This window comes from Ornithodoros turicata, chromosome 6 (genome assembly GCF_037126465.1).
Source record: "Ornithodoros turicata isolate Travis chromosome 6, ASM3712646v1, whole genome shotgun sequence".
In the NCBI taxonomy this organism is placed as follows: domain Eukaryota; kingdom Metazoa; phylum Arthropoda; class Arachnida; order Ixodida; family Argasidae; genus Ornithodoros; species Ornithodoros turicata.
Window position 1 is genome coordinate 72,716,542 of NC_088206.1, and position 27,611 is coordinate 72,744,152.

The 27,611-nt window shown below is 45.1% G+C and overlaps 2 protein-coding genes across 9 annotated transcripts in view; one reads left to right on the forward strand and one right to left on the reverse strand.

Annotated features, from left to right (window-relative positions):
* Positions 1-720: 720 nt before the first annotated feature.
* LOC135397310 (zinc finger FYVE domain-containing protein 1-like) lies at positions 721-14,743 on the reverse strand. Of its 4 annotated transcripts, none has more exons than XM_064628802.1 (16): positions 14,643-14,743; positions 14,100-14,214; positions 13,051-13,227; positions 11,794-12,046; positions 10,278-10,517; positions 9,192-9,473; positions 8,570-8,792; positions 6,692-6,903; positions 6,538-6,635; positions 5,745-5,844; positions 5,573-5,673; positions 4,906-5,023; positions 4,676-4,846; positions 3,697-3,862; positions 3,468-3,593; positions 721-2,122 (listed from the first exon to the last, which is right to left on the reverse strand). In XM_064628802.1, the coding sequence occupies exons 3-16, from the start codon at positions 13,182-13,184 to the stop codon at positions 1,893-1,895; spliced, it is 2,454 nt and encodes an 817-aa protein (XP_064484872.1). In that variant the 5' UTR covers positions 13,185-13,227; positions 14,100-14,214; positions 14,643-14,743; the 3' UTR covers positions 721-1,892. The 4 variants fall into 4 exon arrangements, with proteins under 4 accessions (XP_064484872.1, XP_064484869.1, XP_064484871.1 ...); XM_064628799.1 differs by having other exon boundaries at positions 3,468-3,596; positions 14,643-14,742; XM_064628801.1 differs by lacking the exon at positions 14,100-14,214 and having other exon boundaries at positions 3,468-3,596; positions 14,643-14,739.
* A 443-nt stretch (positions 14,744-15,186) lies between these two features.
* Positions 15,187-27,611, forward strand: part of LOC135397311 (heterogeneous nuclear ribonucleoprotein L-like) — a 63,187-nt gene continuing 50,762 nt past the window's right edge. For all 5 annotated transcript variants that reach the window (XM_064628803.1, XM_064628805.1, XM_064628804.1 and 2 more), the window contains exons 1-4: positions 15,187-15,344; positions 17,267-17,331; positions 19,471-19,540; positions 19,624-19,709. In XM_064628803.1, coding sequence (XP_064484873.1) covers positions 15,279-15,344; positions 17,267-17,331; positions 19,471-19,540; positions 19,624-19,709 — 287 coding nt within the window. In that variant the 5' untranslated portion in view covers positions 15,187-15,278. The remainder of the gene's footprint in view (positions 15,345-17,266; positions 17,332-19,470; positions 19,541-19,623; positions 19,710-27,611) is intronic.

Here is a 27,611-nt window from a genome sequence, read left to right on the forward strand (position 1 = left end):
TACACGCCTTGGTTTTCCCATCGCTCGAAATACAGTTTCGAATATTCTTAGCAAAATACATGAATGACACGGTGCTCATTAAACGAGTAATTTGAGCATAGGGGTCGTAGAGCTGTTTTTTTTTTGCAGATCTCTTAATTTTACAAAATACTGCGTGTCTTTTGGACGCTGACGACAGTCCATGCATAGTGCCACAGCAAAAATGTGCTCTATCATTGGGCACCAACCCGTAAAAGCTGTGGAAGACCTGTGAGGTACATGATAGAGTATGTTCAGAAAAGGGCAGAAACTGGCAAAGGTAGTCAGTTTTTTTGTGGCTTGATGTGGACTGACCTTGTGCATTCATTCTTTGTAAGGGATGAGAACATTTCCTACAAATACTTCCACTAAGCCCCACGCATTAGTGCTTGAGAAAGATACGTTTTCCCAGTATCTGCTCAGTTTGTTTCTCTATTAAGTAAATAAACAACATTACTGACGTTACAGAAGGATTGAAATGACTCAGAAGGAAAAGAAATTAGTTTTTTGCTGCAGCGTCAAACACTAAGGCATATTTTTAAAACTAAAAAGCTTGGGCTAGTGAAGGGCTTCTATGCACAAGCCAACTTTTAGGCGATACCTTGTGTTTAGTCTCCAATAGACTTAACACTCGTTTTTCTCTAAACACCTGGATTTTACGAGGCAAGATTTATTTGGGTGATGCATTTACAAATAGGCAGCAGCAGTAAAACCCTTTATTACACATACAATTGCGTACATACAAATTCTGTATGTACACGGAAATAGGAATGATGTTGCAAGGACTGGATTCAGTTCTTACGAATAAAGTATAATATAAAGTCATGCACATTTTTTTTTAGACAGATCACATACCACTCAACGTGACAGCAATCTATGCATTCTCTTATTTGTACAGCTTCGTTCTTCTATGTACACACTACAAAGTTGATGCACATATGTGCCTGCTCTCTCATTTACATATCAAAACCACAAAATGGGTGTGCTGAAAGGAAGGAATGTCCATGTCACCGGAAAATGGGATATGTTCCATATCAGTGTGAGCCTTTGCCATAAGGGCCCAAATAACAGTATATAGTTATCTAACTTGGTGGAGAATCGCGGAACATGTCAGATTCTGGTTGAAGTAACGAAAAACTAAGTCGCGTTACATTTTCCCAATTTAACCCGAGTAGATATAATCACGTGTAACCTAATCAAATGTAGACTAAATGTTGCGCGGGTAATCTTGCGCAACAAATAATTTGAAATGTGTTTTCCGCTACGCTATGCAGTTTGTGCTCGTCCGTTAATGAGCTAATAAGCAGCGTTGCCAGCATTAGTCTTATTCGCAATAAGATTGTTCTCAAACAAAAAAGTACAATTCCTCTTCTTGTTCCACCAGAAACTCAGTTTTAATCAAAATGACGTTATGTCACCAGTTTCACGATTTTATGTACAGCTGGATTTTATTTCTAGCACACAATGAAAGATGATGCGGAGTTTAATGTGGTACGCTTTTGAAGCACGTTGCTCCTTCCACATAACATGCATGCATGTGAATGTATCTAACTAGAGCTGCGAAAACAGTCATTTTAAAACCAAACAGAACAGAGCATATGGGGAACTTTGTAGCACTGACTTTGTTGTACCCTCTCTTTTGGTATTTTCAGGCTTTTCTGTGCCGTTCGAAAGAGACTTTCCTCCAATTCGCCATTGTGACGCACAGTTCTTCGCTTTGGTATTAAAAAAATATGGATATCAGCACAGCCCCATATTTAACGCAACATATATTACGTGACAAGTAAGGCTAGACACATAATTCGTATATCAAATGTCTATAATGAGTCCAACACGCACATGCACAATATGTTGAGCCTATCACTGCTGTGTCTCTAAAGATCCGCTCTCTTGTTGCACTTGTCGCACACCCTCACTTCACCCTCCCATCCACGGGAGGGCACGGGCCGCTTTGACTTTGAGCAGTCGTCGCAGACGCCCATCCCGCAGCCGCGGCAGTGGTGGAGGGATAGGCGGGGTCCGAAGGGCGTCGTGCAAACGGCACACTCTTTAATTTCGATGTCTGGTACCCAGTACGCCGGACGTGCAGAGTCTTTGATGAAACCTGCAATGAATCGTATTAAATTAATTAAATTATTACTAATTAATTAAAATTAAAAATGTTATTAATTAATTAACTAAAATTAAAAATATTATCAATTAATTAAAATTATTTACATAGTTGCTGCAAAATACAAGGATAAGCATTACTGCCTCGGTTTTGGAGCAAACTATTCCTCTACATGATGCTGCAGCACAGAACGTGGAAGATGAAGAAATTCATTTAGCGCGGACCCCATGACAAGCGACATGCTACAGATTTTGTGTCGCTGTCGCGGGTGCCAGTGCTGCTGTTTCCCGACCCATTTGAGCGGCGCCAAAAGTGAGCTGCGAAACAACATTTCAGGAAAAAAAAAAAAATCTGCATTTCCCAACGTAACACCTCACGACGTCAAGTGATTTTAGTTTATATACATACTGAACCAAATAGAGTCATCAATTAATAGCGCCAAATTATGTGTACATGTATTTTACAGGGCCGGCTCTTGGGGCCGGTGCCTGGTGGCACTGTGGTTCCCGCGCTTTCGTTGTCATCTTTTATTTTATTTTTTATTTTTACCCTTTTCGCCACTTTTACTTTCGAAAGGCCGCATGCTTTTTGACTATCAGTTTTGAAATGTCGAAAGTCGAAATGTCGAGTTGTCCTTCTCCGCTCTGCCACCAAATTTGGCAAAATTGGCCAAAAGGCTGGCAACACTCTTTGAGCGACACGCTACAAACAGTGCTTTTTTTTTTTCTCTCGCACGCGTGGCACCTCCACCATCGATTCTCTCGCTATCGCTTGTTATGGGGTCCGCGCTTTAGAAGGAATGTCTGATCACTGCATACGTCAGACATGCATATCACATCTGCAGAGTTCATGTTCTGGCTCTGCTGTAACATTGAGAGGAGTTTAGGTTTGGTTCAACACCAAAAATGCTGTGGGTGTTTTGGTCGTTCTCCGTTCCGTAGTGCAAGCTGCATTGTGCTTACGGGTGTTTGCACCAGACTGGGCAAGAAAAGACATTTGCATTGGCAAGTTTAGAGATGCGGATATGTTTTTTTTTTTTTTTTTTTAGTTTAGAGCAAGCTCGATCGTGTGGGTTCTTATTTTGCAAAACAATACGTATATGATTTGGGGCCAGTTGCAGGCTTACTTCGAGGCGTGTTTGTAAGGACGGAATATTTGTTTTTGTAAACACAGGGCACAAAATAGTTTGAACAAATACAAAGAACCAGGTGACAGGATGAGTGGTGCGTCATTGGTCATATCCTGTGTGCCGTTAGAGTTACCAAGGCAACATGGACAAGCTGTCACGGCGTTTTGCGTTTCAAAACACAGAGGAGTCTGAACAGAAAGTGGACCTCACCTATTGGATATTCAATGGCTGACGCCACAACACCTAATGTACTTCGCAGCACTTCCCCCACTTTGCGCGCTGTCAGATCACGCTCTTCGGCGCTACCCGCTTCCTCGACAGTTGTTGTGCCGTCTTCTACTGGAAGGGAAAAGATATAGCTTATAAAATTTGCACGATGCATGTATGGAGCGCATACTCAAACAGTATGCTTGAAGGCAAAGTTGGAGCAGAAACAAACCTTTGGAAAAGCAGTCGTCACAAACTCGAACGTCCTCATTGCCCCAACCGCGTTCGGGGACGGGTCTCTTGCGCGATGAACAGTCGTCGCAGAAGCCCTCTCCGCAGGCTCGGCAGTGATGTTTCGTGTCCTGTTGGTGGAACTCCTTCTCACACTTATGACACCTCTGAAAAAAAAAAGAAAGAAAAGAAAGTATTTCAATGTTTTGGTTTGTATTGTATTTATATTGTATTGGGTGAAGGGCAAATGGAGCAATTCATGTAGAATCAAGTTACACGTGAACATACGTATGTTTGTATAGCTCCAGGGTTGTTGCTTGGTCCAAATTGATCCAAATGACCTTAAATTATTATGTCATTACCGTAACAGTAGTAATTTTCACAAGGTCCCGATATTTACGAGTGTCACGACCGTGATTTTCCAAGAACAGAAACAGAAAAGTTTGAGTGCTGGAATTTGTGAGGAATATTCTATATGACTTACAGAGTGTAAAGCACTGTAGCACTCTATTTTACCACACGTGTACCACGTTTCACAACATTTTTTCACTGCTTCCCACTGCTGTCAATTCCCCCACTCGTCCCAACATCATTTCGCGCTCGTTCTCAGCTCTCGAATGTAAGTCTCAACATGGACTTCAAATTCATTAACGGAGACTCCATTTGGGTGTTACGGAAGAACAGACAATTTTGCACACTCTGACCAAGCCCCGGACTTCTAGTCTTGTGACGCATATGAGCCGTACGGCAAACACGAACCGCAAAATAAAGGTCCTCCGATGTATTCCTCAAACTCAATTTCAATCACCCCCCTTGTGGACAGACACCTCTGTCGTTTTCTTTTCTGCTGACTCCATTTGAATGCGCAAATTATTACGGCAGCAAAACTAACCACTTTTCAGTATTTACGTACGATTAGAACTATACAAAAATATGACAAATAAATTTATATTAGGAACTGCACCGCATATGACAATTACCAGAACTTTGTAATTGGGCACCCAATACGGTGGAGCAATCTGGTCGGCCATCCAGCTGCTGATCGTCTTTGCGGGAAGCGCGCTGTAGCTCGTGACCGTGTCCGTGATGATGTGAAAGTTGTCTATCACCTTCCTCGCAGTGTTGGTCACTTCTGCCAATGGCGGCTGTTGCTGCGAGATTATTATTGAGCGTAAATACGCGAGTCGTCCAGCATACGCCACACACTTACTTCTGGCCAAACGTGAACAATCTCTTTACGCGCTACGGTCTCTGTGGGGTCCTTATTTCCGTACCAATACTGGCGGCTTCGATAGATGACGCCACACCCAGGACACTCCAAGACATAACTGTCGAAAAACCCACATAACATACTTAAAACTGTGATGTTTTTGACGTGCATTGCTTTTTAGTTTTATGTAACATGCGAAACATTTTGGTCTGAGTGTAAGGTGGAAAAGAGAAAGTACAAAGAGCTGCTGTGCAATCCTTTGGTGCAAATGCATAATGAGGATGCTCCTTATGCTACAAGGCACTGCAGTGCTGTGGGCGGAGCTCAGTGACCTTATGCCGCCAATGAGAGTACAGTTACATGTTGAGGAACATGACCTTCAGCAACCAACGATAGCACAGCAGTTGCGAGAGATAAACATTTTAGAAGTTAAAAAAAAAAAACATTTCACAATGCGCATCAAATGGAAGATGATGACATTACTGTGTTTTACTGTGTATTGTGTACTGCTGGTAAGGCTTTAGGCTGTTAGTAGACACATAAATAAATAAATAAATAACTTAGCGAAGCATAACTGAATGTGATCTGTGTTATGTGCACTATAACATAGAGATTCTACAGTATATCTCCCAGCATTCAAATTCCAATAAAAAAAGCGGACACTTACCCAGACCAGGCGTAATATGCGGCTCCCATCCAGGGGGAATCCCCTTTAGCTGCTATCTGAGGCTCTAGTTCCACCTCTTTCCCCATTTTCTCGTAACAGGCCTGCAGTAATATTTCATCATTTAGACGAGCGATTGCAGTGGGTCGTTGAGCTCACGTTCCACAAGACGTACCTTGCACTGAAAGACCTTGTTCTCAAACTCATGATTGTACTGACACCTGGTTGAGCACTGATGACTGTCACTGTGGTTCATGCTCTTCGTACATCCTGCACTGTAGTATGAAAAGAGAAAAAGAAACACAGAGTACTGTAACGGCATCACTTGACAACAATTTCTGTTAAGCTGTTTCTACAGCTTTTTCTCCCACCTCCAACATCTGTAATAGATGGAAATACAATTCAATTCAATTCAGTTTACTGCACCTTAATAGAGAAGTGCAAGACACTATGGAGACAAATTCCCTTTGTATTACGGAGGAATGCCTGTTCACTGCATAACGTTGTCACGTAAGACGTGCATGAAAAACACTGCACGTTACTTCACTGATGCATGATTGTTGTATTGCAGAACAAGCATATTTTATTTATGCTATGTTGATACTTGGAAAATCCAGCAACTAAATTTTAAGATCTGAGGGCTTTGGCTTGAATGTTTCTGTTACGTTCTTCACAGCAATGTTGCAAAAATTCTTTTTAACAATGGCAGCAACTTACTTCTAGTTGGCGTTGCTGGCAAAGTGCCAAATACCAAACCAGTGCACTGGTGTTTATCAGCCGTCAGAGCAGAAGAATGGCACATTTTTGTTCACCCTCTAGTATACATTTACTGTGCAGTACCTTACTCAGTACTGTGCTCTGTACCAAAAGTGTACCATTCCTACTTAGGCTTCTCCATTCCTACTTAGGCTTCCAGGAGGAAGCCAGTAGTATTTCAAATAAAAATAAAAAGGAAGATGCAAAATTACCCGCACGACAAGCACGTGGCTCGGCACGTGAAGTACTGGTCGGGAAACGTGTTTGGAACGGTCCGGTCCAAGTCGCCACTGAATTTCTCGCTGAGAAGCTGCAAGACACATGGGTTAGCACGTTCGTTCAAATTTGTGGGTCATTTCTCTGTACCTTGAGAGCCTGGTAAATGACCTCCACAGGCCTCACGGAGCGCACGGTAGAATTCTCTAGGTTCTGGGTGACCGCATCCAGTAAGTCCGTGAAACGTGTAGGTAGGCTGACAGTCCGTATGCCCACGTACACCAGTGCACTGAAGGCATCGATGTCTTGATTCAGCTTCTGGAATCGGAGTTTGAGCTGGTCCAGCCGGCTGTGGTCTTTTTCTGAAGCGGGCAATGAAGTTTTGTCATCTTACGAAATCAAAGTGCCTAGGGGCCACCAAAGTGACAAACTGGAAAGTAACGCGACCTTTCAGCATATTCACAAAGAAAGATCGGCTTAGGTTCAAGCAGGGTTGTTCGAGCTGTGCTGGAGTTAATCAAAAGCATCGCCTACATAACATAACGATAATGTGTATGTCCCTTTATGATGGAGCACATCCACGACATACTCACGTGAGCATGCATGGGGCCTTGTGTTTTCAGGGTAGCACCCGATTTTTACCCTCCCGATTTTCGAAAAACATCGAAACCGAGAATACACGGCCCTAAAGCACCTGCGTAACGAACAATTTCCCAATTTAGATAAATATTTTATAGTGTCCCGAATTAATCCGAAACATCTCACATTAAAATGTTTACACATTCAGGTGCTCTACATAGTACATCCATGTAGCAGAGCAAGCGTTTGGGCTGGTTGGTTCATATTTAATTAAAAACAATTAGCATCTCATCTTATAATAACACTTGTACATTGATGACAATAAATTTGGCACCTTATGGTGAATTCATACGTTAAAAGGACAGACACACACATGACACACAGGACATACACACATTCAGGATTGCGGTTTTTTTTTTTTTTTTAAAGCACTTTAGAAACTGTAAAATGGTAAAATCGTGCAATATGGGTATATATCGGTTGGAAAAGTAAACTTTTTGGCGGAGATTGCAGGAATTAAATTAAGTGCTCGTCTCGCATTTCACACGAACGGTGAGATGCACAGTGGCTGTGCTGATTGTGCAGTGCTTAGCATTCTCCAGCGCCTGTACTGGTAGCTGACTTTGCACTTTGAAAAGTTCATTTCTGGCTACTGTCGGGTTTTACCCTAAGTGATGCAAACGATGATGCAAATCTGGGGGGTGAAAATGGATTTTACCCTAAGCATATTCATGACAATCGAATCGATACCCTGTCCTTTAATCTAAGGGTCGATTCACACGATGCAACTTTGCTCCATCAATGGTTACGCACAACTGAAGTTGCAGAGAGTAGGCTTCTGTCACACAGCGAGCAACTTCCCGCTTCGTAGTGTTCCATGAACTCGTGAGATCAATCAAATCAAATTTTTAAAAAATCATCATCTGTCCTGCAACTCTTGCGACCGGGTGGCGCAACCCGGTCACATGCTGCAACCTAGCTGCGCAACCCAGTGGCGTACCACTAAAGTTGCATCGTGTGAATAGACCCCAAAACATTCACTTCATGGCATCATCGTAACATCATGTTTAGAGGCTGAAGTTTTCGGGAAATATTTTTTTCTAAGTTCGGGGGGTAAAAATCGGGTAAACAAACATGTGCACTAAATTAATGCAAATTTGGGTGAAAAAACTCCCGGTACGCTAAATTCGGGGAGAAATCGGGCTCAGTTGCTCAAACTAACTGTAATGGTTTGGTACAAACGGCGATGTAACTGCATTTGCTGCCAAACAAGTAAGTTAGTGCATTCCTACGGACATCACAGTGAGGGGAATTTGCCGGGTAAAAATCGGGTTTCACCCTAAAGGGTGGACCTTCAATTCGGGGAAGAATCGGGTAAAACCCTAAAACTTCAGGCTCTAATCACGTTATGCCCACGCTAAGACATCAGAAAAAAAATGAGAATCCTACCATCAACTAGAGGTTGCGTATGTATTGTCTCGTGAAATATTATGACGGCAGGTCCGAGGGTCGATATGGGGCCAGCGAAGTTGCACCGCTCCTTCAAGGCTTTGAGCTCCTTAGAAAAATGGAGGATGTAAGCCCGCGACGCATCACCCAAGAACGAGAACAGGTCGTTGTGAAGCCTCTCTGCCCTCGTCCGGTAGATCACGATGTCTGACACTGCCAGGACCTGCGCAGATATACGTAGGGAACAGTTTTTAGAGGCCAAACAGTACATTGGCCCGTACATTCGTGTTGCAAAAGGTAGGGGGCTAAATCACCTCACTTTAGTGAGGTTAGGTTAAGTTAGGTTCTACAGGCACGCACTAGGCGGTGCAGGCGTCAAGACTGTGCCTCGGGTTAGGTCAGAAAGTCCTCATCCAAGATGGCGGATTGCCTCGAAGAAACGAGCGATAAAATTTAATTTTTGTATGTTTGGTACGTTATACAACGTTGATTTTTGTTTCATTTCATCCGTAATTTTCTCATCTTTCTAGTAAAATCATCCGTTTGTTTAAAAAAGCCATAAGCCCGGCTACGGAACTACATCCAAGATATGCTGCGCACCGAATCTCTCGAGAGCTCTTACCTTGAGTAGCAGACGTGCCCTTTGGTTCTGGTTATCTGCCAAACCGAGCAAGCCCTCCGTGTCGACGACAATGATCCGCAGCTCCGAGCAGTACGCGGCCCACACTCCGACCGTGCAGGAGGACTGGCGAGAGGAGGTCTTGAAGACCTCGCGTCCACCGAAGAAAGTGTGGTTAAGCGTGTGAGATTTGCCCTCTCCCGTATTTCCAAATATGGAGACCACCTTGACTGGTATGGTAGACTCGCATCCCAGCTTAGTTAAGAAATCTTCGACGGACGATACCTGTTCGAAAGCAGCAACGTGTGGCCTTTAAAGGTGAAGCACACACTTCTGATTTTGGACGCAACATATTTCACGACAAACGCGATAAACCTCTACCCGAGAGACAGACTGCAACTGAAAGAAATAGGAAGGAGAGAAATTCGGATAGGATAGGAATTCATCAACGATGCAGCGCCGTGTCGTAGTCGTTTGACGCCTCAGCAACGTCAGCATCAACGTCGCCTTCAGCACCGACAAGATCAAAAAAGGTGGAAGCGACGGCAAAGACAAGGATGTCGTTGATACATCCCCCCGTCCACATCGGCAATCCTTGATGCAATGACTACACTGATGAACGTGTACGAGGATGGTACTGCACTCGCTGAAGTTCGCCACGGTACGTCGTTCAGCGTTTGCGCAGTCACATTCTAAATGTCACTCTAAATGTTCCGAGCGAAGGCTTTCGGAATAAAATGGACTCGCGTCGTTCACTCAAAATTCGAACAGACTTCATGGCTCCTAGAAGTCCAAAAAATCGGTCGGAGACTGTGGTAAGGACGGGACGGATGCGGGCTCCACCAGTGTTGCCGACATGAAATATGTAGTGCACCTTTGTGTTCCTCTCAGTCGGGTGGTGTGGGGAAAGGCCTCATGTACCTCCGTCTCCGGTCACCAAAGCTGTGTGCCCCCAATCGAGATTCGTAGTTTCTCAAAATTCCACATAAAACTTCAGATTCAGTACTAGCACTTTGCTATGTGAGGTCATCGGCTATGCTTATCTATTTTCTAGATGGCATGACAGACACACACTGAAAAGAATCCAACCTGCAGAGCCTCCTTGTCGTCGACCAAGAGGAAACTGCCCGAGACTTCTTTCTTTGCATCCAAACTGTCTCCACTGCGGGTGCTGCTGACGACATCCGGAGGTATCGAGATTGGTTCCATCATGTCGTCTCCACTTACGTAGACGCTCTGTTCAGGCTCAACGGAAAAGTACTGATCTCCTTCCTCGTCTTCTTCTTCAGCTTCTGGTTTGAGGTGGTCGAGGTAATGCTGGAAGCGCACCTGGAGCATAGTGTATGTATCTACTTGGTCAATCACAGATTTCTTGAAACGTTTCTACAAACAGCCCTAGCACAAAGACGCGACTAGCCAGGAGGTCCCACAAAGAAATTTACAGCCCACACCGCACATGCAAGGTGACCCCGTGAGGCGTGAAGGAATTTACAGCCTCACAGGTTCACCGGACTGTGAAGTTGTTGGGACAGCGAAGGAAGTTGGTTTCAGCAAAACAATGACTCAAGCCGCTAGCTTTCCGCGGAATTTTGTGAAATTGGTTGCGGCTCGCGGAACCAGGTGTATCCCTCGGAAACTCGTGTGTTGCACAGAATATTCGATATACTATTACAGAATTACGTACAAATTTCAATCTATCCTCAATATATTCGGGGGTTAAACACGATCAGTCATGATCATGGGGCGGATCTAGGATTTTTCTGAGGGGGGGGGGGGGGGGTCCTGCCTTGGACAACATCCTACTACGCTACTTATGGTCAATTAAAACTCTTATCTAAGGACAGAAATCGAAAAGGGTGGGGTCAGGACCCCCAAGATCCACCCCTGGTCACGACTGCAATGCTTATTAGGGCAACTTGAATTGCATTATGCAACTGATACTTAGGGCCCTGTGTTTTCGGGTTTTATGTCTTTTGAAAATTTGGGGGGAATCGGGGTTTATTTCAGGTGCCGTAACATCGGGTGGAAAATAAAAAAAAAGAGTGCTTCTTGTATTTTAGATTGAGAGAAGATGCAGAACAGCTGTGCTGAATGTCCAATGCTTAGTGTTCTCCAGTGCCTGTATTGGTAGCTGAATTTGCACTTTTCGAAGTTCATATTCAGGTTTTTTCAGGTTTAACCCGAAGTGATGATGATGCAAATTGGGGGGGATCAAAATTTGTTTTACCCTAAAACACAGGGCCCTACTGATACTGCTGATACTTGCACCGCTGAATGTGCCATGACGAAAGAACATTTAATGACAGGAATGCCCGGAGAGAAGTTGTCAGACTTTAGTCTTTTTGCGTAATTTTTAGTAACTTTTAGTAATTTTCTTTGCGCACCGAAAAGTTACAAAAGGCCGGAAAAGCGTGCAGTATGAGTCGGTAAGCAATGTTGGGAGAATGTTGCACCATCCGTTTCTTGCTCGTTTTCTTTTGCCCACCGATTTGTAAATCCCACTTCGTGCAAATGTTAAATCTTCCGCTGCAGGAAGTTGGGAGCTTTGACAATGACTGTGAGCCTCTTGGCTACTGACCAGCGAATTGAAGGCAAGGACGCCTACCTTGATGTGGGCAAAGCGCCGTCGAAGAAGATGGGCGTTGCGATCGCAGGTGTAGCAAAGATTCTTCTTGCAAGTGTGACAGCGGATGTCCGCAAGGTTCTGCTCGGGGCAGGGGCCCTCGCACAGGGACCTGGGGTCGGGTGATGCAACGGGCTCCCTGGGTGGGTGCTCTTTGAAACGTGCCTCGGCGTGGATTAGCAACTCACACGCTTCACACTGGTTAGTGCCACACTCGGAGCAGTACAGCTGGGCGCTACCAGGGGACATAACATTGTAGCGGATGAGGCAATTAAACACAGGGGGACAAACACACAAGCCTCACAATACCCAGTTGAAGAAAAGGCACCAGCAGTGGGATTCAGCAGCATTCAGCAGCGGGTAGCATCTCCAAACCGGCAACCAGAGAGTGCTGGTTCAAATCCCACTACTGGTGACTTTTCTTCAGCTGCCATCACTCTATTGCGAGAGCAGTTGGAACAAATTGCTAAATAGAGCTTGAAGTTTTCGGGAAATATTTTTTCCTACATTCAGGGGGTAAAAATCGGGTAAATAAACTTGTGCAGTAAATTCATGCAAATTCGGGTGAAAAAAACTTCCGGTACGCTAAATTCGGGGAGAAATTGGGCTCAGTTGTTCAAACTAACTGTAGCGGTTTGGTACAAACGGTGATGTAACTGCATTTTCCTGCCAAACAAGTAAGTTAGTGCATTCCTACAGACATCCCAGTGAGGGCAATTTGCCGGGTAAAAATCGGGTTTCACCCTAAAGAGGCAACCTTCAATTCGGGGGTGCAAATTCGGGGAAGAATCGGGTAAAACCCTAAAACTTCAGGCTCTATTCATAAAGCAGAGCTGACAGCGCATGCCAAAACTGCTTATCGTGATTAGAGGCGAGCATGCGTAACATCGACACTATTCTCATCCGCGTGGGATCCCCATTTGCTGGATCTGCAACCGCACTGCTCTTCCATTAATGGTAGTCGAATGTGCAGCGACGCAACGGATGACGTACTTGGACATGCCATATTGGCACCACTGGGTACTCTAAATTGTGGTGGCTCCATCTTGGGGATGTTGGGAGAAACACTAATGCTCACTCGTAGATGGGAACGTGGATCTCCGCAGAAAGTGCGCGCATTTTATCTGCACGGATCTCAAACCGTTCAACTCCCTTTCTCAAACGAGGAAGTTGTGAGTACATAACTGCACCTGTGCACCTCGCTAATTATGATAATCAGGATTATGATAAGTAGATCACCTGGGGTTGGGTCCTCTGCAGGCAAGGCGTTCTCCACACGAAGGGATTGAGGACCTGGTGGGCAGGTAGGACTGACGATACTGACTAGACGGCAAGTTGGCAACTACGCGTAGTTTGCTCATGGGCTCTGGCATCTCTCTCTCCACACCTCCCTGCTATAGCTCCCCCTGGTGTGCACTGGCCACGTGAAAAGAATGCAGAAAATTAAAATATGTATTTCATGTAGAAGCACAGAAAACTTTGGGTCACTCTTGTACGTTTGTCACCCAGTTTCTCCAAGTTCAGAATCTAGCAAGCCTATTTTGAACAGGTCCTTCAAACCAGTGTGATAGCATATTGAAAGTAAAGTCAACATACGCATGAGACACTTTCATGCACGCACATTCATTTCATTAGAGCTGCGTATGCAGGAATTTTAATTACAGTTTGAGGACAGGTTATAAATACGACACTTATTTGCTTGGTGAAGATACAAATAGATAAATAAATTGTGAGGCACACCGCTTCTTGATCTGCAAGGTCAGTTTGTTCTTTTTCTACAAAACAGGGAATGACATTATAGCAGACAAGCCATTTAGGAGAGGGAAGAAAATTCCACACGGAATTTTCTACACGCTTCTTGACTACATGAAAGTCATAGTACTTTTATCACCTACAATGCTTATCTGACTATAGGGGCAGCTCGTCGACACTAATCTCCTATAAACTAATTCATACCACGATAAACATATACTCACGTCCACTCATGTTAATTCTAGTTCGAAGCAGTGTAAAAAAGCATGCGATCTCACGCAACTACACCACAGCACAACTCAGATAAATCAATGACATTCGCAACACGAGCACAAAGAAATGTGAACACATGCATGTTATTTTGGTCGACTCTAGCCAGCTACCGCTTTAGCAGACACGCAGGCAGTGAAACAGAAGAACTGACGCATGAAAACCTCACGACAGCAAATCTGAAATGTCACCACTCTCTTTCCTTCGACGTTATATCCGAGCTAATCCTGGTTCTCAAAAAGCTTTCTCAACAATATGAAGCTTACTTGTTGCTACTCCACACGAGACCGACATGAGGCAATGGCGATGACTCACACCACTCCCGCAAGGGAATCAGGCGATCAGCTGCACGATTCGACGGGCTCCTCACGCTCAGATTTCCTGCAAGCGGTGGTGCCGTTCTAAGTAAATTATGCACAGCTTCAAGGATGTCGAATCTTTATCGCGTCCTGTCGGCTGTTGTGATAACAGGTAGGGCTATACATGGGTCTATACTCGCATATGTTGTACGACGGCACGCACGGATCTGCGTCATTCGCAGACGACTTCTGTTGCACCCTATCGTCTGCTACGTGCACATAACCACACGAATTGCTGACGTCATGTCAGTGTTATTTTGCCTTTGTAGGTTGACTTCCGACGCAAGAGCAAACAGCTATGTTTTCTCTGTCGAATATTTCAAGATCATTCCTAACATCCATACCGAATATGACAACGGATGATAAAAGCAGTTCAGTTCTTCACCAACTGATCAGTATCTCTGTGTCGTTATACTGCCAAACGAAAAGCAGAACGAGCGGATGACTTACCCATGGAGGAAATTTCTGTATTCGTGCTCTGATGTGTATTTGTTGTGAGAGGGCACAAATAAAAACATAATGAAGGAAGTGACGTACAGGGGGATGAGTTTTTGGCTACATGTGGCTACAGACCAATCACGTGAAAGGCCAACAAAAATATGTCCGACGGGTGGCGCCATGCAGTGTCCGTAGAGCGAAATTCATTTTTGGGCACGTTGTGCAACGTTGTGGCATGAAGTGATTATCATAACGAACATAAAGCGTGTTTAATATATACGTGACATAATGAAAAGATATAGGAATTTAGAATTTAGTCTCGGTATAATGGATGGATGAATACCGTGGCTTTTCTCTTTGTAGCGGGCGGTAGCTTTCGCCACCTAGCCTAGAATTGACACATTACTGAGATTGAAATTACTTCAGATGATCAGAACTATTCATACTGCCGGTGTTCGCATTGGAAACAACTACATTGTTCCTATGCCACCAATCATTTAGTCAGTCCGTTGTATAATAATTTTAATCTTAACGCCACCTAGCGGAGGTTTCTCGCGTTCTATCTGCGCGCTCCGTGTTGTTTGGTGGCCATTACCTTTTGGTAGGTCTTCGTTGCTCGTCTGTTGTTTGTGGATTAACGCGTTTGGGATGATGGCAGAGATCGCCAACTACGACGGCCACGCGGCTAAACGACAAAGAACCGACGAAGGCAGAGTAAGTGTTCATCGACAAATTACACTTCGATATTCATCAACTTGAACCGCAACCCTTCTTCGCGGTACCTTTTTCAGCATGCTTTAATAGGCTTAGTGACGCCTCTGGGTGCTAATGTTTTCGGCATGTCCGCTGATCGCGGGTGTTTTTCTAGTCGTTGCAGATGTGCGACTTGAGGTAAATTGTATTTACGTAAGTCACCGTAAAAGTTTGTTATCGAGGCGCAAAACACATTCCAAAGCCAAGACAGTGTTTCGTGTGCCGGTATTAGGCTGCTGGATGAGTTGGTTGTCAAATGCCGGTCCGATGCGTTGTTCGCGACGGCAGTCCTGTGTGCGGCGCAGTTGTTCGAGGCCGTTCGGAGTCATTTGTTTATATATTTGTATTCGCAGCTGCTTGTTCGTGATTGCCGACATCGAGGAAGAGTATCGTGCGCACTCTAGAGATACGAGTTAGACATGTGGGTGTGCGAACATTGTGCTTTTTGCTTTCTGTTGTGTGTTATTCTGACATCACATTCAGTTTTTTTGCCGAATTTTCTCTTCAGGTAGCTCTTGGTCATAGAACGGGGAAATCATTGTGGAAATTGCGACCTTCTTCCTATTGTGTCGAGCTCTTGCAAACTTCAGCCACCAAGCTTGGTTGGCTATGTTGTTTGGTTGATGTGGTTCTGCTGTAATAAGGAATATAACGACTGGAAGTCACGCATTTGCCAAGCTATGCAAATAGTCGCCTTCTAATCGTACAATAGGCGTGGTAAATTTAACACTTCAGTGTATAAACAGTGAAACTGAGCACTATCATTCCTGATATCACCTCATCTGTGACGACCTTGTGGCTTGCGATGGATTGTTTGTCGGCCACGTCTACCTGCCAGTTTTGAGCAAAACAGTTGGTCAGTCAACTTGTAATTCCCCCACTATGTCTTGCCACCCTGTAGCTTGCAGACGAATTTGCATTGTAAAGTCGGATTTGGTCGAGCATCCTATAATCCTCCTCCTGCGCCATGACTTACTGGAGAAAAAGAAAAAAAAACTGTTGTTCCTTTTGGTGTTTATTACTGTAGCTGTGTATTGCGTGCTGCAGCCCTACAAATTGACATAACGTGTGTCCAGACCTCTGAAAGCCAGGTGCTCTCGAGATGTCTTCAAACTATGTCCAAAAACATACCCCTGGCAGTCTCTGCCGTGTGTGAGACTAAAGCTATGCAACCATTGACCAGAGTAACTCATAAAATAGCATAAATGCAGGCAAGCTGGTGGATTGTAGATCCATTGTAGAAAAGGTTTGAGCTCAGGCTTTCTCTACGGTGGGTGAACGGAGTACCATTCTATAAATAACAAACTACTTCCTGACAGATACAGTAGTTGCTGTATGATAGTGCTACAGAAGTTGCAGAAGGGAAGCACAAAACCTGCCATCATTTTTTTCCGATGCAGCCATGGGTTGGAACGGTGTTCAATCAAAGGGTTTTCACATTAACCCAATAACACCGACATCCGTTGGATTTTTTATTTTTGAACAAGTGGTTTCCTCCGCAAGTGTGTAATCGATTCCTTGGTAACGTGTGGCACAAATTTTTTTTTTTTTGTCTACGAGAACATGTCACATTTCTTCTGTCTCCATATGTCTTTACTTCGATATTATCTAATCAAGCGAGGCCAATTTCCCATCATTACAACACCTCGATGCACTGCTCTAGTGGGGCATTCACGTTCACTGTCTGTCCGGATGTTTTTTTCCTCATCTTGTCGTAGAACGAGGTCAACGGAAGTTGATTAGATTGAGATAGAGTTGTATTAGTACCGTAGGGAGAAGTGTCTGATATCGAAGGTGCCCCTGTTATGACTCTCGTGACCGTCGTGATTTTATCGGAGCTGTTGTAAAACGCTGTGGTTCACTATGTCCCTTTTCCATTTCAGGAGCGTGGATATGGCAACAACCAGCAGAGTTACAAGTTCTACAACAACCAGCGTGGTGGCAGAGGGTACGTTCCTTACAGTCTCTGCCTTTTATTTGTTTAGGCTAAAAGGAGAGCTGAGGTAGAATTTAACTTGACTCGACTCGACTTGGCTCGTTGTTTTAATAATAGTAACAAAATAAGGAGCCAACAATACTAATGGACGAAAAGGAAGATATGGTTGGAAGAGCTGCTGATATTTGGAACAGAGACCGTTATTCTGGGCCAAGTCTTGTGTTCCTCTTATTGGTGGCTCCTCGTTCTGAGAACGGTATACAGTTGAACCTCGTTAATGTGGCCACAATCGTTCCCGCAGATATTGGTAAAAAAAGGGAATTTATATATTAACAAAATATGATATGATATGCACTAAAGATACATACAAAGAAAAGCCTGCACGTAACACACTGCTGCGTTATTACTAGGGCCCTGGAAATTTAGGCACTAAAAACGACGGAAATAGGGCAGGTGTTTGGGCCCTGAAAAACACCAAAATTGGCAATAAAATGCAGAAATAGGCACGTTAATCTGGTACGCTCTTTTGCATTTGTGGGTGTGCTCCTTCCAAGAAAGCTTGCTCTTTTAAAGGTTACGATACCACACGCGCTTCGACTTCTGGAACACAAATGCTGACACCACGTTATATTGAGTAATATTCTGAGTTATCCGCCCTCGAAGATATTGAACGGTCAGATCTTTTGATCAAACATGCATGAATCCCTCTAACTAACCAAGGAGCTGAAGGAAACGAAACGCAGAAAGGAACAAAAAACGCAAACGTGCAGAAATGAAGAGGAAATCGCTTCACTCAGCATTAGGCTGAAAGGTGCACTTACACTTCTGTAAAAATGCTGTTATGACCTTTTTAAAAACGTTTCAAAAGGCTACAGTCCAACAGAGTCGATAAAAAGGCAAGCAACCCCGAAAATGCTGACTTTAGATCTTTATATAGGCATTTATAGGCAAATGCCCAAAAATCCAGGCCCTAGTTATTACAGAACACATTGTTCAAGAACATCTTACAGTTTATTTGTGGAAAACATACGGTAAAGGTGACTACTAATAGCATTTTGAAGCTGTAGTTTTCCCAGTGATACTACTGTTGCATGCCATTGCACTATCGTTTGACATTGGTCAATGGTAAACATATTCTGCACATATGATGACAAGACCCCAGAGACTAGGGAGACTACAAAAGACGAACACACACACTAGCCATTCTTTCAATATTCTGCGCGTCTTTCTTTTACAACAGTCCAATATGAACAGGTGGCCAAGAGCACTGGCCTTCAAAGATTATTTGCCGGTGCCACAAAGAGCATCATGCGTCACCCTAAAGCTGCGAACGTAGTTTTGACATGCGTCATCAGAAACCAAAGGCTATCCGTAGGTCAGGAGGACCACTCGTTCAACCGCAGGCGGTAATAATATTGAGAATAGAATACACGCATTCTCACTCTCATTTGTGCAGAGAATCTGTCATTGTCGGATAAGCAAATTGTCATATTAACGAGGAGGAATTACTGGGTGCCGGAATGGTTCCCGAGCGAAATGGCCATAACACGAGGGTGTCAGATTAACGAGTGTCATAATAATGAGGTTCGACCGTATATGTACAGTGAACCAGTGTACAGTATGACCACTGCCATTCTCTTGGCTTTATATCAATGAAGCGAATTGTCATATTAACGAGAAACACACCCTTCCTGAACCAGACACCCACACCGTTACCCACAACAAAAGCCTACATAATTATACTTTGTTGGCTTCAAACAGTTTTCAGTAAATAACTTTTCTGAATGGACAATAGCAGCATCAATTACGGACACATTATCAGTGTCCTTTCTTTGCTTAAAAACAAGTAACGGGGCAAACCCCTAGGCAGGGCCAGCGAGAGGAGAAATTACAGGGATGGGTGATGCCCGGGCCTACGCCTCAAGTCACCTCTGCAAATCCCCGCCGTTAATATGACAATTCCGCATTATGACCAAAATTTTCGGGAACGACCATGGTCATAATAACGAGGGTTCACTGTATGTCAGATTAACGGGGGTTCACTGTAAGCTGCATGACCAGTGTCAAAGAACCTTGTATGCCTTGTAAGTGGAATGACTAGCGCATAAACTGGATGGACTTGCCCTGTCTCACGCATAGTCCTCTACACAGGCCAGAAGAAGAGAATCCTAATCACATTCTTCTGATGACAATCCTGAATCCTGCATATCCAATCACAGTGGTGAGTTATATCTCTCTCTCTTCCAAGTCCTGTACCCTTGCGGGACTTTAAAATGAAAGGAGGGCTTTGTTTTTTTCCATCAGGATGTCATCCACACCATCAGTTCGCCCAGTGGGAAGGTGTTGAGGATAGTGATCTTCAAGAAGAACGGTGTTCAGGCCATGGTCGAGTATCCTTTTTTTCGTTCGGTGTATACCTGCAGAAAGGTAGGACATGCCCTCTCTGCCCTCTCAGTGCTGGCTCTATTTTAGCGTAAGTGGCCAATCCGTGGTTTCACTAGGGTGTTACGGCTGTAGGTTGGCATTGTACGTGGCATAAGAGTCGGTAGTATGAAAAAACGCTCTTGTGTTCTAGCTAGTGGGACCAGACGTCCCGATTCAGGCGGGACAGGTCCTGCTGTCCCACCGGCCTGCTTGGGGACGGTGTTTTGTCCCGCTTTTGGCTGGAACGATCCCCGAATGGGAAAAGAAGATGCGGCTAAGCGAGGGTTTTCCAAGCCTATGTGGCCCCGTTCCGGTTCTCATATATTTCCACGATCTAGCCGATCACACATAATGATGCGATGGCTAGAAAGCCATCCTCTTGGCAATACTCTGTGGAAAGCAAAGATAGCACGCTTTGCTCATAAAGTTGTCTCGGCGGGAGGAAGAATGGTCTCGATATAATGATCAATCGTGGCGATAATGGACCGCCGATGTTTTTGCACCAAAAAAGATCGAGTCGACAATAATGACAAAATAGAACTGCAAGTTCGGGGGCAAGATTTTTTGTTCGTGTTTACAAGCATGAAGACACACAGTAAACAGAATACATTCCAGCCAAAGTATTTGATGTGATGTGTGCACTTGGCAGTATGTAAAATGCTAATAATAAAAAATAAAGAGAATACTAATTGAAAATCACTTAAAAAACAGCATTGGCAAAGCGAAATGCATACGATTTGTTTTCGGACAGCGGCACTCCCCCCCCCAATGTCCCACAGGAAGGGGGGGGAGGGGTCTGAGGAATATGGTCACATTAGTTCTAGCAAAAGTTGGCGCAGAACCCAAGAACCTAAGGCCTAACAAGTTTTACGCGATGATTGCATCACACTTGGGTTCGGAAATGCTAATATAAAGCGTGGTAACAATATGTGTGGAGGATGGTAAAGAAGATACAACGCAAAGGAGACTAACGGCCTTTCTCGTAACTGCTGCCGGTATCTGGTATCGCAGAAGTTTCGCCGCGTGTTATATTGCAGCACACGGTACCGGGAATGGCGCACCTAGCGGACAACACCATCTTTTCCTGTCGTCTGCTACGGAATTGTGGCTGCGTCGCAGGATATTTCCAGCAGTTAGCAGAACACGAAAAGACTGGACGTTATACGCTCGCGCTTACGTGGCAGGCAGCAGGAAGCTATAACGTTTTCCGCATCTTCCGATGGAGTATTCTAGCAAATGTCGCTCGTGTGTCGACACGTTTCCGTTGCAGACGACGCCTCAACCCTCTGGCGGTGCGAGCAACGTCTCAATGCATTCGCCGTAGCGTCGTTCCCGTGCCGAGGAGATAGCAGCGCCATAATCACTCACTGTCCTGCTCGCTTACGAGGGGGCTTCGTGAGAAAAAAAGGGCTATTGATTCCTCCATTACCGGGCCAGATTCGTTCACTTCCCTCCTGTAACGTCTGAAAGAGTTTCGTGTCGCGGACGGAAATATTGCTGCGCAAGAACGTGATTTGACTGTATTGTTTCGCCTTCGCCACCGTCGCCTAAGTTTAAAATAAGAAATCGACGGGAGAGAGGCTAAAAGAAAAGCTGCGGAGAGAAATGGCGGAAGCCAATGATTTGTAAGCAGGTGTTTCACTGGCAGTGTGCTCACGAGGACCAGTAGAGTTGGTAGACTCCTGTGACGTCTCAATTCCAGACAGAAGTGTATTCGCTGCGAGATCGACCTATAGGGGGCGACACTGTCACCTTTCTATTGTGGATAACATGAGGGCCAATGATCGGAGTTGAGTCTGTGTATAAAAGCAGACGACGCGTCCACACAGTACGATAGTTCTTCGTTCTCCGCAGCGCGTCGACACCGTTCGATCTCGGAGCGAGTGGATCTGTACCTCTCTAAGAAGGACGCGTAAGAACTCGATACACGCAACGGACTGTAAATATCCGGAGCTCCTTGAAATTTTTTCGCTTTTCCACAGCAAAAACGGCGGGAGTAGACAGCACTTTCGGTACCTGCAGGTACTTTCGCCAATGACGGGTTCGAAGAAACGACTCTATCGAAGACGTTCTTTCGTCCGTGATACACAAACCCTGATACATTCGCCGAAGCTCATGTACTGGTGCCTCTCACGCGTGTCTGCGCTGCCGCCGGCTCTAACTCAATTACAGATTTAAACAAAAGTGGAAGCTTTTTCCCGCTTTCTACGATAATAGGGACCGAATAGGTCGCCGAGGGGCAACTGCGCGCTATGGTTTACCGCTCTTCGGAGAGCGACAACGGGAAATTGGGGATATGGGGTTGCATAGTTTCTGGCACTTAACTGCTCTTGGCAGGATTTCTGTAATTGGATTTCGGAACAGACGATTGTAGGGGGCGTTGCGGGGAACTGCAAAGATCGGAGGGAAAATTGGAAAAACGATTGTGATCTTTTTGTTTGCGTGTGGCGATTTGGGTAGGGTAATTACATCATTAGACGGCGTAGAAGGTGCGAAAAAGCGCGTGCACTGCCCAGATAAAAGGAAGAACCGTTACTTAGACAATATTCATCAGCGTAGAGTGTGTAGCACAATACGATTCCCCTACTGACAGATGATAACCAGGAATGCCATGTTCTGAATTGTTGTAAAAAAAAAAAACCCGAACAGCAGAAAGAACTGTACGGCCGGGATCGCTCAGCACACCCCAATCCTGTTCTCGCAAAACAGTTCCGAGATTAAATTCCCTGGTTTACGTAAACATCCCCACTCTGGTACGCATGCGTCATTATCTTTCCACATCCCTGTTTTCAGAAAGAGACTAGCTTTCTCTTCTTTCCCAGTGTCGTTCAAACTTGGGGCTGCATTTCTTTCCCATACTCATACCGAGAAGTCTACTAGGCGCTGTCGTCTGCTAGCTTGAGTGAGTCTGCTTTCTGTGGCGGCTGTCGTCTGCTTTAGGAGCATGCCATCTCGCTTTTTTTGTATTTTCAACCGTCTATTTCGTCGCGTTGCTTATTATCGGAAACGAGGTGGCCATCTTGTCGACGTGTCATCCGTTGTCGTTTGTTTGCTTTCCGCTGTTGGATGTCGTCTGCGTGTTGCCGCATTTACGTCGCACACGTTCTGCGCTTGTTTCCGATTATTTTTAAACCCGGTGACTGCGTTCACGGGTCCCGTAAAGGATGCTCTGCCTCATGCGCAGTCACCGTGCAGTGAAGCATGCTTCGGGTAAACGCCACGTCCATTCGGATACGGGCGTGCACGTTTCCGTGTACGTTTGGGTCAGGTGTAACCGTGTAGTAGCTGAGTATTTGTTTTCGTGAAGTATTTGTTTCTTCTCTGGTTCCGATTTTGCGGTGACGTGAATTCTAAGATGCCGCATCTTGGTGTAGAAGTAAATGCACAGTCGTCTTACAAACGCAACATCCACACTTCTAAAATGATGACATTTTATCTTCTCAGTCGTTCTTCGTTGACGCACCCGGTGAGCGTGACATTTAACGAAGCTGCGAATCTGCACCAAGAAGGACTCTGCCATGTCACGGCTCGTTGGTATTTTTTTTTAACGTCGCCATTTATTTGATCCGCACATTTGCTTTCACTCAATGTTCTGACGAAAGTAAATAAAGTTAAATGTAAGTTGCGAAGCTTTTTTTCTGTGTCGCGTGAACGACGGAAAGTTTTGCTTCTCGGCAAAGCGAGAGAGACTGCGACAAGTTACTCCCTCTTTTCGACTTCCGAAGGGAACCAAAAGGACGACAGCAACATCATTAAGTCATTTCTTCTTATTTCTTCGACTCTTTCCTCATTCGATGAAACCACGGCACTTCCTTCGCCTCTCTACGTTTCGTCTTTTACTTATTCCGGCTTTTCTCTTCGTGAGCGTACTACTGCTTTTCAGACTGTTCCTACCTTCGGCTTTCAGGATGTACTTTCCGTTTCACCTTTTCTTCTCTTCTCGTTTTACTTTAATTTCGACCGTTTTCTTCTTCTATTCCACCTTCTGTTCTCTCTTCCGTGTCCGTCGTTTTTCTTTTCTTTTTCTTCTTCTGAGTTTCGCATCCATTTCACGGTTCATTCGGGTCGCTCCTGCTCGACATTTATTTAAGGATATATTTTTTATATCTTAATTCTTTCCACCCTTAACATTTTATCTGAGCTGAAAATTACCGTGTCCGTCCGTTCCGCGTAAGATCCCCGTTTAATGCTCCCGTCCTCGGAACTTTTTTTTTCTTTTGATCCTCTTCTTTTCCTTTTTTTCTTCTTTTTTCTTCACTTCAAATCTGAAGTGAAGTGACGGTTCCTTTAATGCGAGCGGGTGTTTGAGAGCGAAGTGACAGGACTGTCGTGCCTAGATAACGCCCTCTGTCAAAAGTGTGCGAGAGAGACTGGTAATTGCCCGGCACAGGATGAGAACACCGAGAAGAATTTTGATTGCTTGCACGCTTCGCCTCTGTGTATCCTTGCATATCGTCAAGAAGCACAGGGGTGACCGTTGCCTATCATAACACAAAACAAGAGAGAAAGACACAAATGTTGCGGGATAATCTAGCAGTCGCTCGTTGTTCCAAGGTGTGCGCTGCTGATTACTGTGCCCTCTGAGCGAGCCTTTTACATGGCTGGCCTCTCTGCCCATAGGGATCCGTACTAACTCTTCCACCCCTTCCTGCTGTCCTTTCTCCGCCTCTGTATACAGCAACAGTTGCTTCGCGGCGCTGACACGGATCTTAGAAATGGTACGCAACCGACTTTGAGCGCTACGAATTGCGGTGCGCTGCCTTTCCAATTTTCGCTCTATTTTCCGTTCGCTAGCTGCAGCGCTGTGAGAACCAGAGACCTTCTGACACGCATAAACTCTGAAACGAATCTGAGCGATCTCCGTGGAATTTTTTTCCGATGGCGGTTCCCGTTCTGGTCGCGTCGTTCGGGAGCCGCGCAACGTTGCCAACGCGTCACCCATGGAAGCCTCGCTCGACCTTTGAAGCAACGAAACAATCCCTCCGTCGTGACCCCCCCATGGTGGCTTTGTCCGTATACTTGGCAACCGCGTAGGCCAAAGAAAGAGGACAACTAAAAAAAAACAACTCTCCCTTCCGTCGCGTGGGTGACGCCAGGAACGTCTGCGCTTTTGTCTACCTTTGTTTTGAGGCTGGGATTGTTGTTGCGTGTGGAGACCCGCGCACGGCCGGGCAGCCGCCAACGTCGACAAAATCAGCGCACCGAAGAGAAAAGGCCCGACAAAAGAGAGGGGATCATTGACTGGAATGACGGTGTGCCAGTAGTCAGCATTTTTTTTTTTTTTTTTTTCAGGTTTCGTATGACACGCTACTCCGGCCCTTTTGCTTTATTTCTTCTTTGGACATTGCGCTCGAAGGTGTCCGGATTGTACTGTGTTCCCGTAACCCCCACGAGTTCGTGGGTTCGCGTCCAAAAAGGGCTCCAAAGGGCTGCCTGGTTCGTGTCCCACTTTATGAATTTGGAGTCGATTAATAGACTCGATTCGGCATTGCCAGTATAGCATTGCAGTTCGATTCGGATAAATTGACTTCGATGTGGCGTTATCGAAGAAGCGCTCCAGAAATAACGTCAGTACGAAATAAGAGGGACAATAGGAAATGAAATGAGCGATAAAAGAGAACAATAACGGAGGCGACCACAGCGAGTGCGAGCCTAAACCATATTGGGCCGACCACACCGAGTGAGCCATGTTGGGCTCAAAATTATGTTTCCGATGACAAATTCCTTATGGGATTGCATTCGCTATTTACTCGCAAACGAAAACTCGATGCAAAAAAAAGGGGGAGGGGGGAGAGGGGTCCTAATTGACAAGCCCGGATGAAGAGCCGTGGAGAGCGCTCCCTTTAGACGTTATGCCATATTCTCTTTGCAAATGATACAAAGGTGGAGTGTTTATCAGTTGGCGAACGACCCTTTATTTTATTTTTTGTAACTGTACCGGGGTGGAGGAGTTCTATTTTTTATATATTTTTTTAAGTTCTGTGTCAGCGCCGCGAAGCAAGTGTGGGGTGGAGGAGGTGGGTTTAGACTCCAACAACGGTAATGAGTTATACCCCTGTCACACGGGCATTTCGATCCTTCTCGAATCCGATCTGCATCGAACTTCCCGAGCACGCTCGAGTTTTGACGCTGCTACACGGCCACTTTCAATGCGCATTGAATGGTTGACCTGTGCAAATGAATAAACGGAACTCATTAATTTCGCGTTTCCTGTATAACAGCGATATTAGTGGTAATTTATCGTATACCGATGTAAGCATCATTTGTAGCTTCGCGCGCATGTCCGTCTTACGTTATGACAGTTCACAGGGGTCGAGAATGCAAATGGCGGCCGTCGAGCCGTCTTGAAATTCTCAATCGTGTTATGGGAACTGTCTTGAGTCAAGCAGGATCAAAGTTCGATCCTGGTTGGAAGCGGCCGTGTAGCACCATCCGATCTGCATTGGGTTCAAGCAGGTTCGGTCGAGCAGGATCGAAAATGCCCGTGTGACAGGGGTATTATGCGACCGTACTGTTTGTACCTGGTACCTGGTGACCGTACCTGGTACTGCGAGTCTCAGTTAAACACGCGCGCCAAGTTTTTGAGCGAGCAGTCTCTATACGCAACCAGGTTCCTCGTATGTGTTTTGCTGTATACTCGCATACAGCTCGTTTCATGCCTGTCCGACTCGGTTTCTCGGAGAGAGCCCACTTCTTGCGCTGACTTACGATAGGCAACAGTGCACGCTGCGTATACAGAGGTTTCGGGAGCACAGCGTCGTCTCGAGAGAAGAAGCGTCAAGATTTACGAGGACTTCATATTTTTTTCCGCTATATAAATTTTGCTGTCGGGTCTCGGAGGCCCCGAATACGGGGACTATTGTTTACCTTATCGTGCGTTGTGCAGAAATGCGCGTGAAAGCTTCGTGATGCGCGCGCGATCTATGGCGCTTTTTATAGGATTGTGTCCAGTTAGTTTGCGTCGACAAATTACTCGTCGTAGGACGGCCTCTAGCGTTCCGGGGGTTTAGCGCAGTTTCAGCTCCAGACGGGGGCGACCTGTCAGTCCCTGACACTCTGATATATCCCTCTTGGCCATAATGTAAACAAACTTCTCTCCCCACGAGCTAACCTCTTACTTTTCAGTCGTATACTTTAATTGGAATTGTTCTATACATTGCGCCGTATTTATCGGTCGTATCTTTTCCAATTGAACCTCTGTATGCAATAAGGGGATAAGTCGAATTATCCCCTTTTTTAGTATTTTTGTTGCGATGACGTCTACATGCCAGTATGCACCTGTCGAAGAAAATTTAGGACCGTATTTCAATTTATTGATTCGCTATAGGAGGATAAGAAGCGGGAAATGCATGTATGTCAATGGGATGCACCACAGCCAGATCATGCCCCTTTTCTACACGCGCATGCAAATGGTGTAGCTCATATTTTGCTACGATGCGGAAATGAACTTCGTCTTCCACTCGAAAAACATGTTCTTACTACCTCACGTGACCGTGCCACCAGTGCTGCTGAGTGTTGTAATCGTGAAAAAACATGTGCACTATGCTAATAAGTCATATTTTGCTGGCCATACAGAACATTATTTTCAATATTGTGCTCGTTTAGCAGCGCGATAATCGCGCCCTATAGGCTGCACCACTGCACAAAGGTAACTTCGCCTGTCCTGGCGTCACCATAAAAGTCCGACTCGTGAAAAGTGTTTTTTCCTGCACGAAAACCCTGTACGTGCGGTGCTATATAGAAAAAGGGGGTATGTCACGATGCTGTGTTTCGTTCAATTTCTGCCAAGTCACACACCCGAAAACGATGCTAAGGGGACAAGCATGTAGAGTTGACACACGCATATATGTTACACATTTTGCATTTGG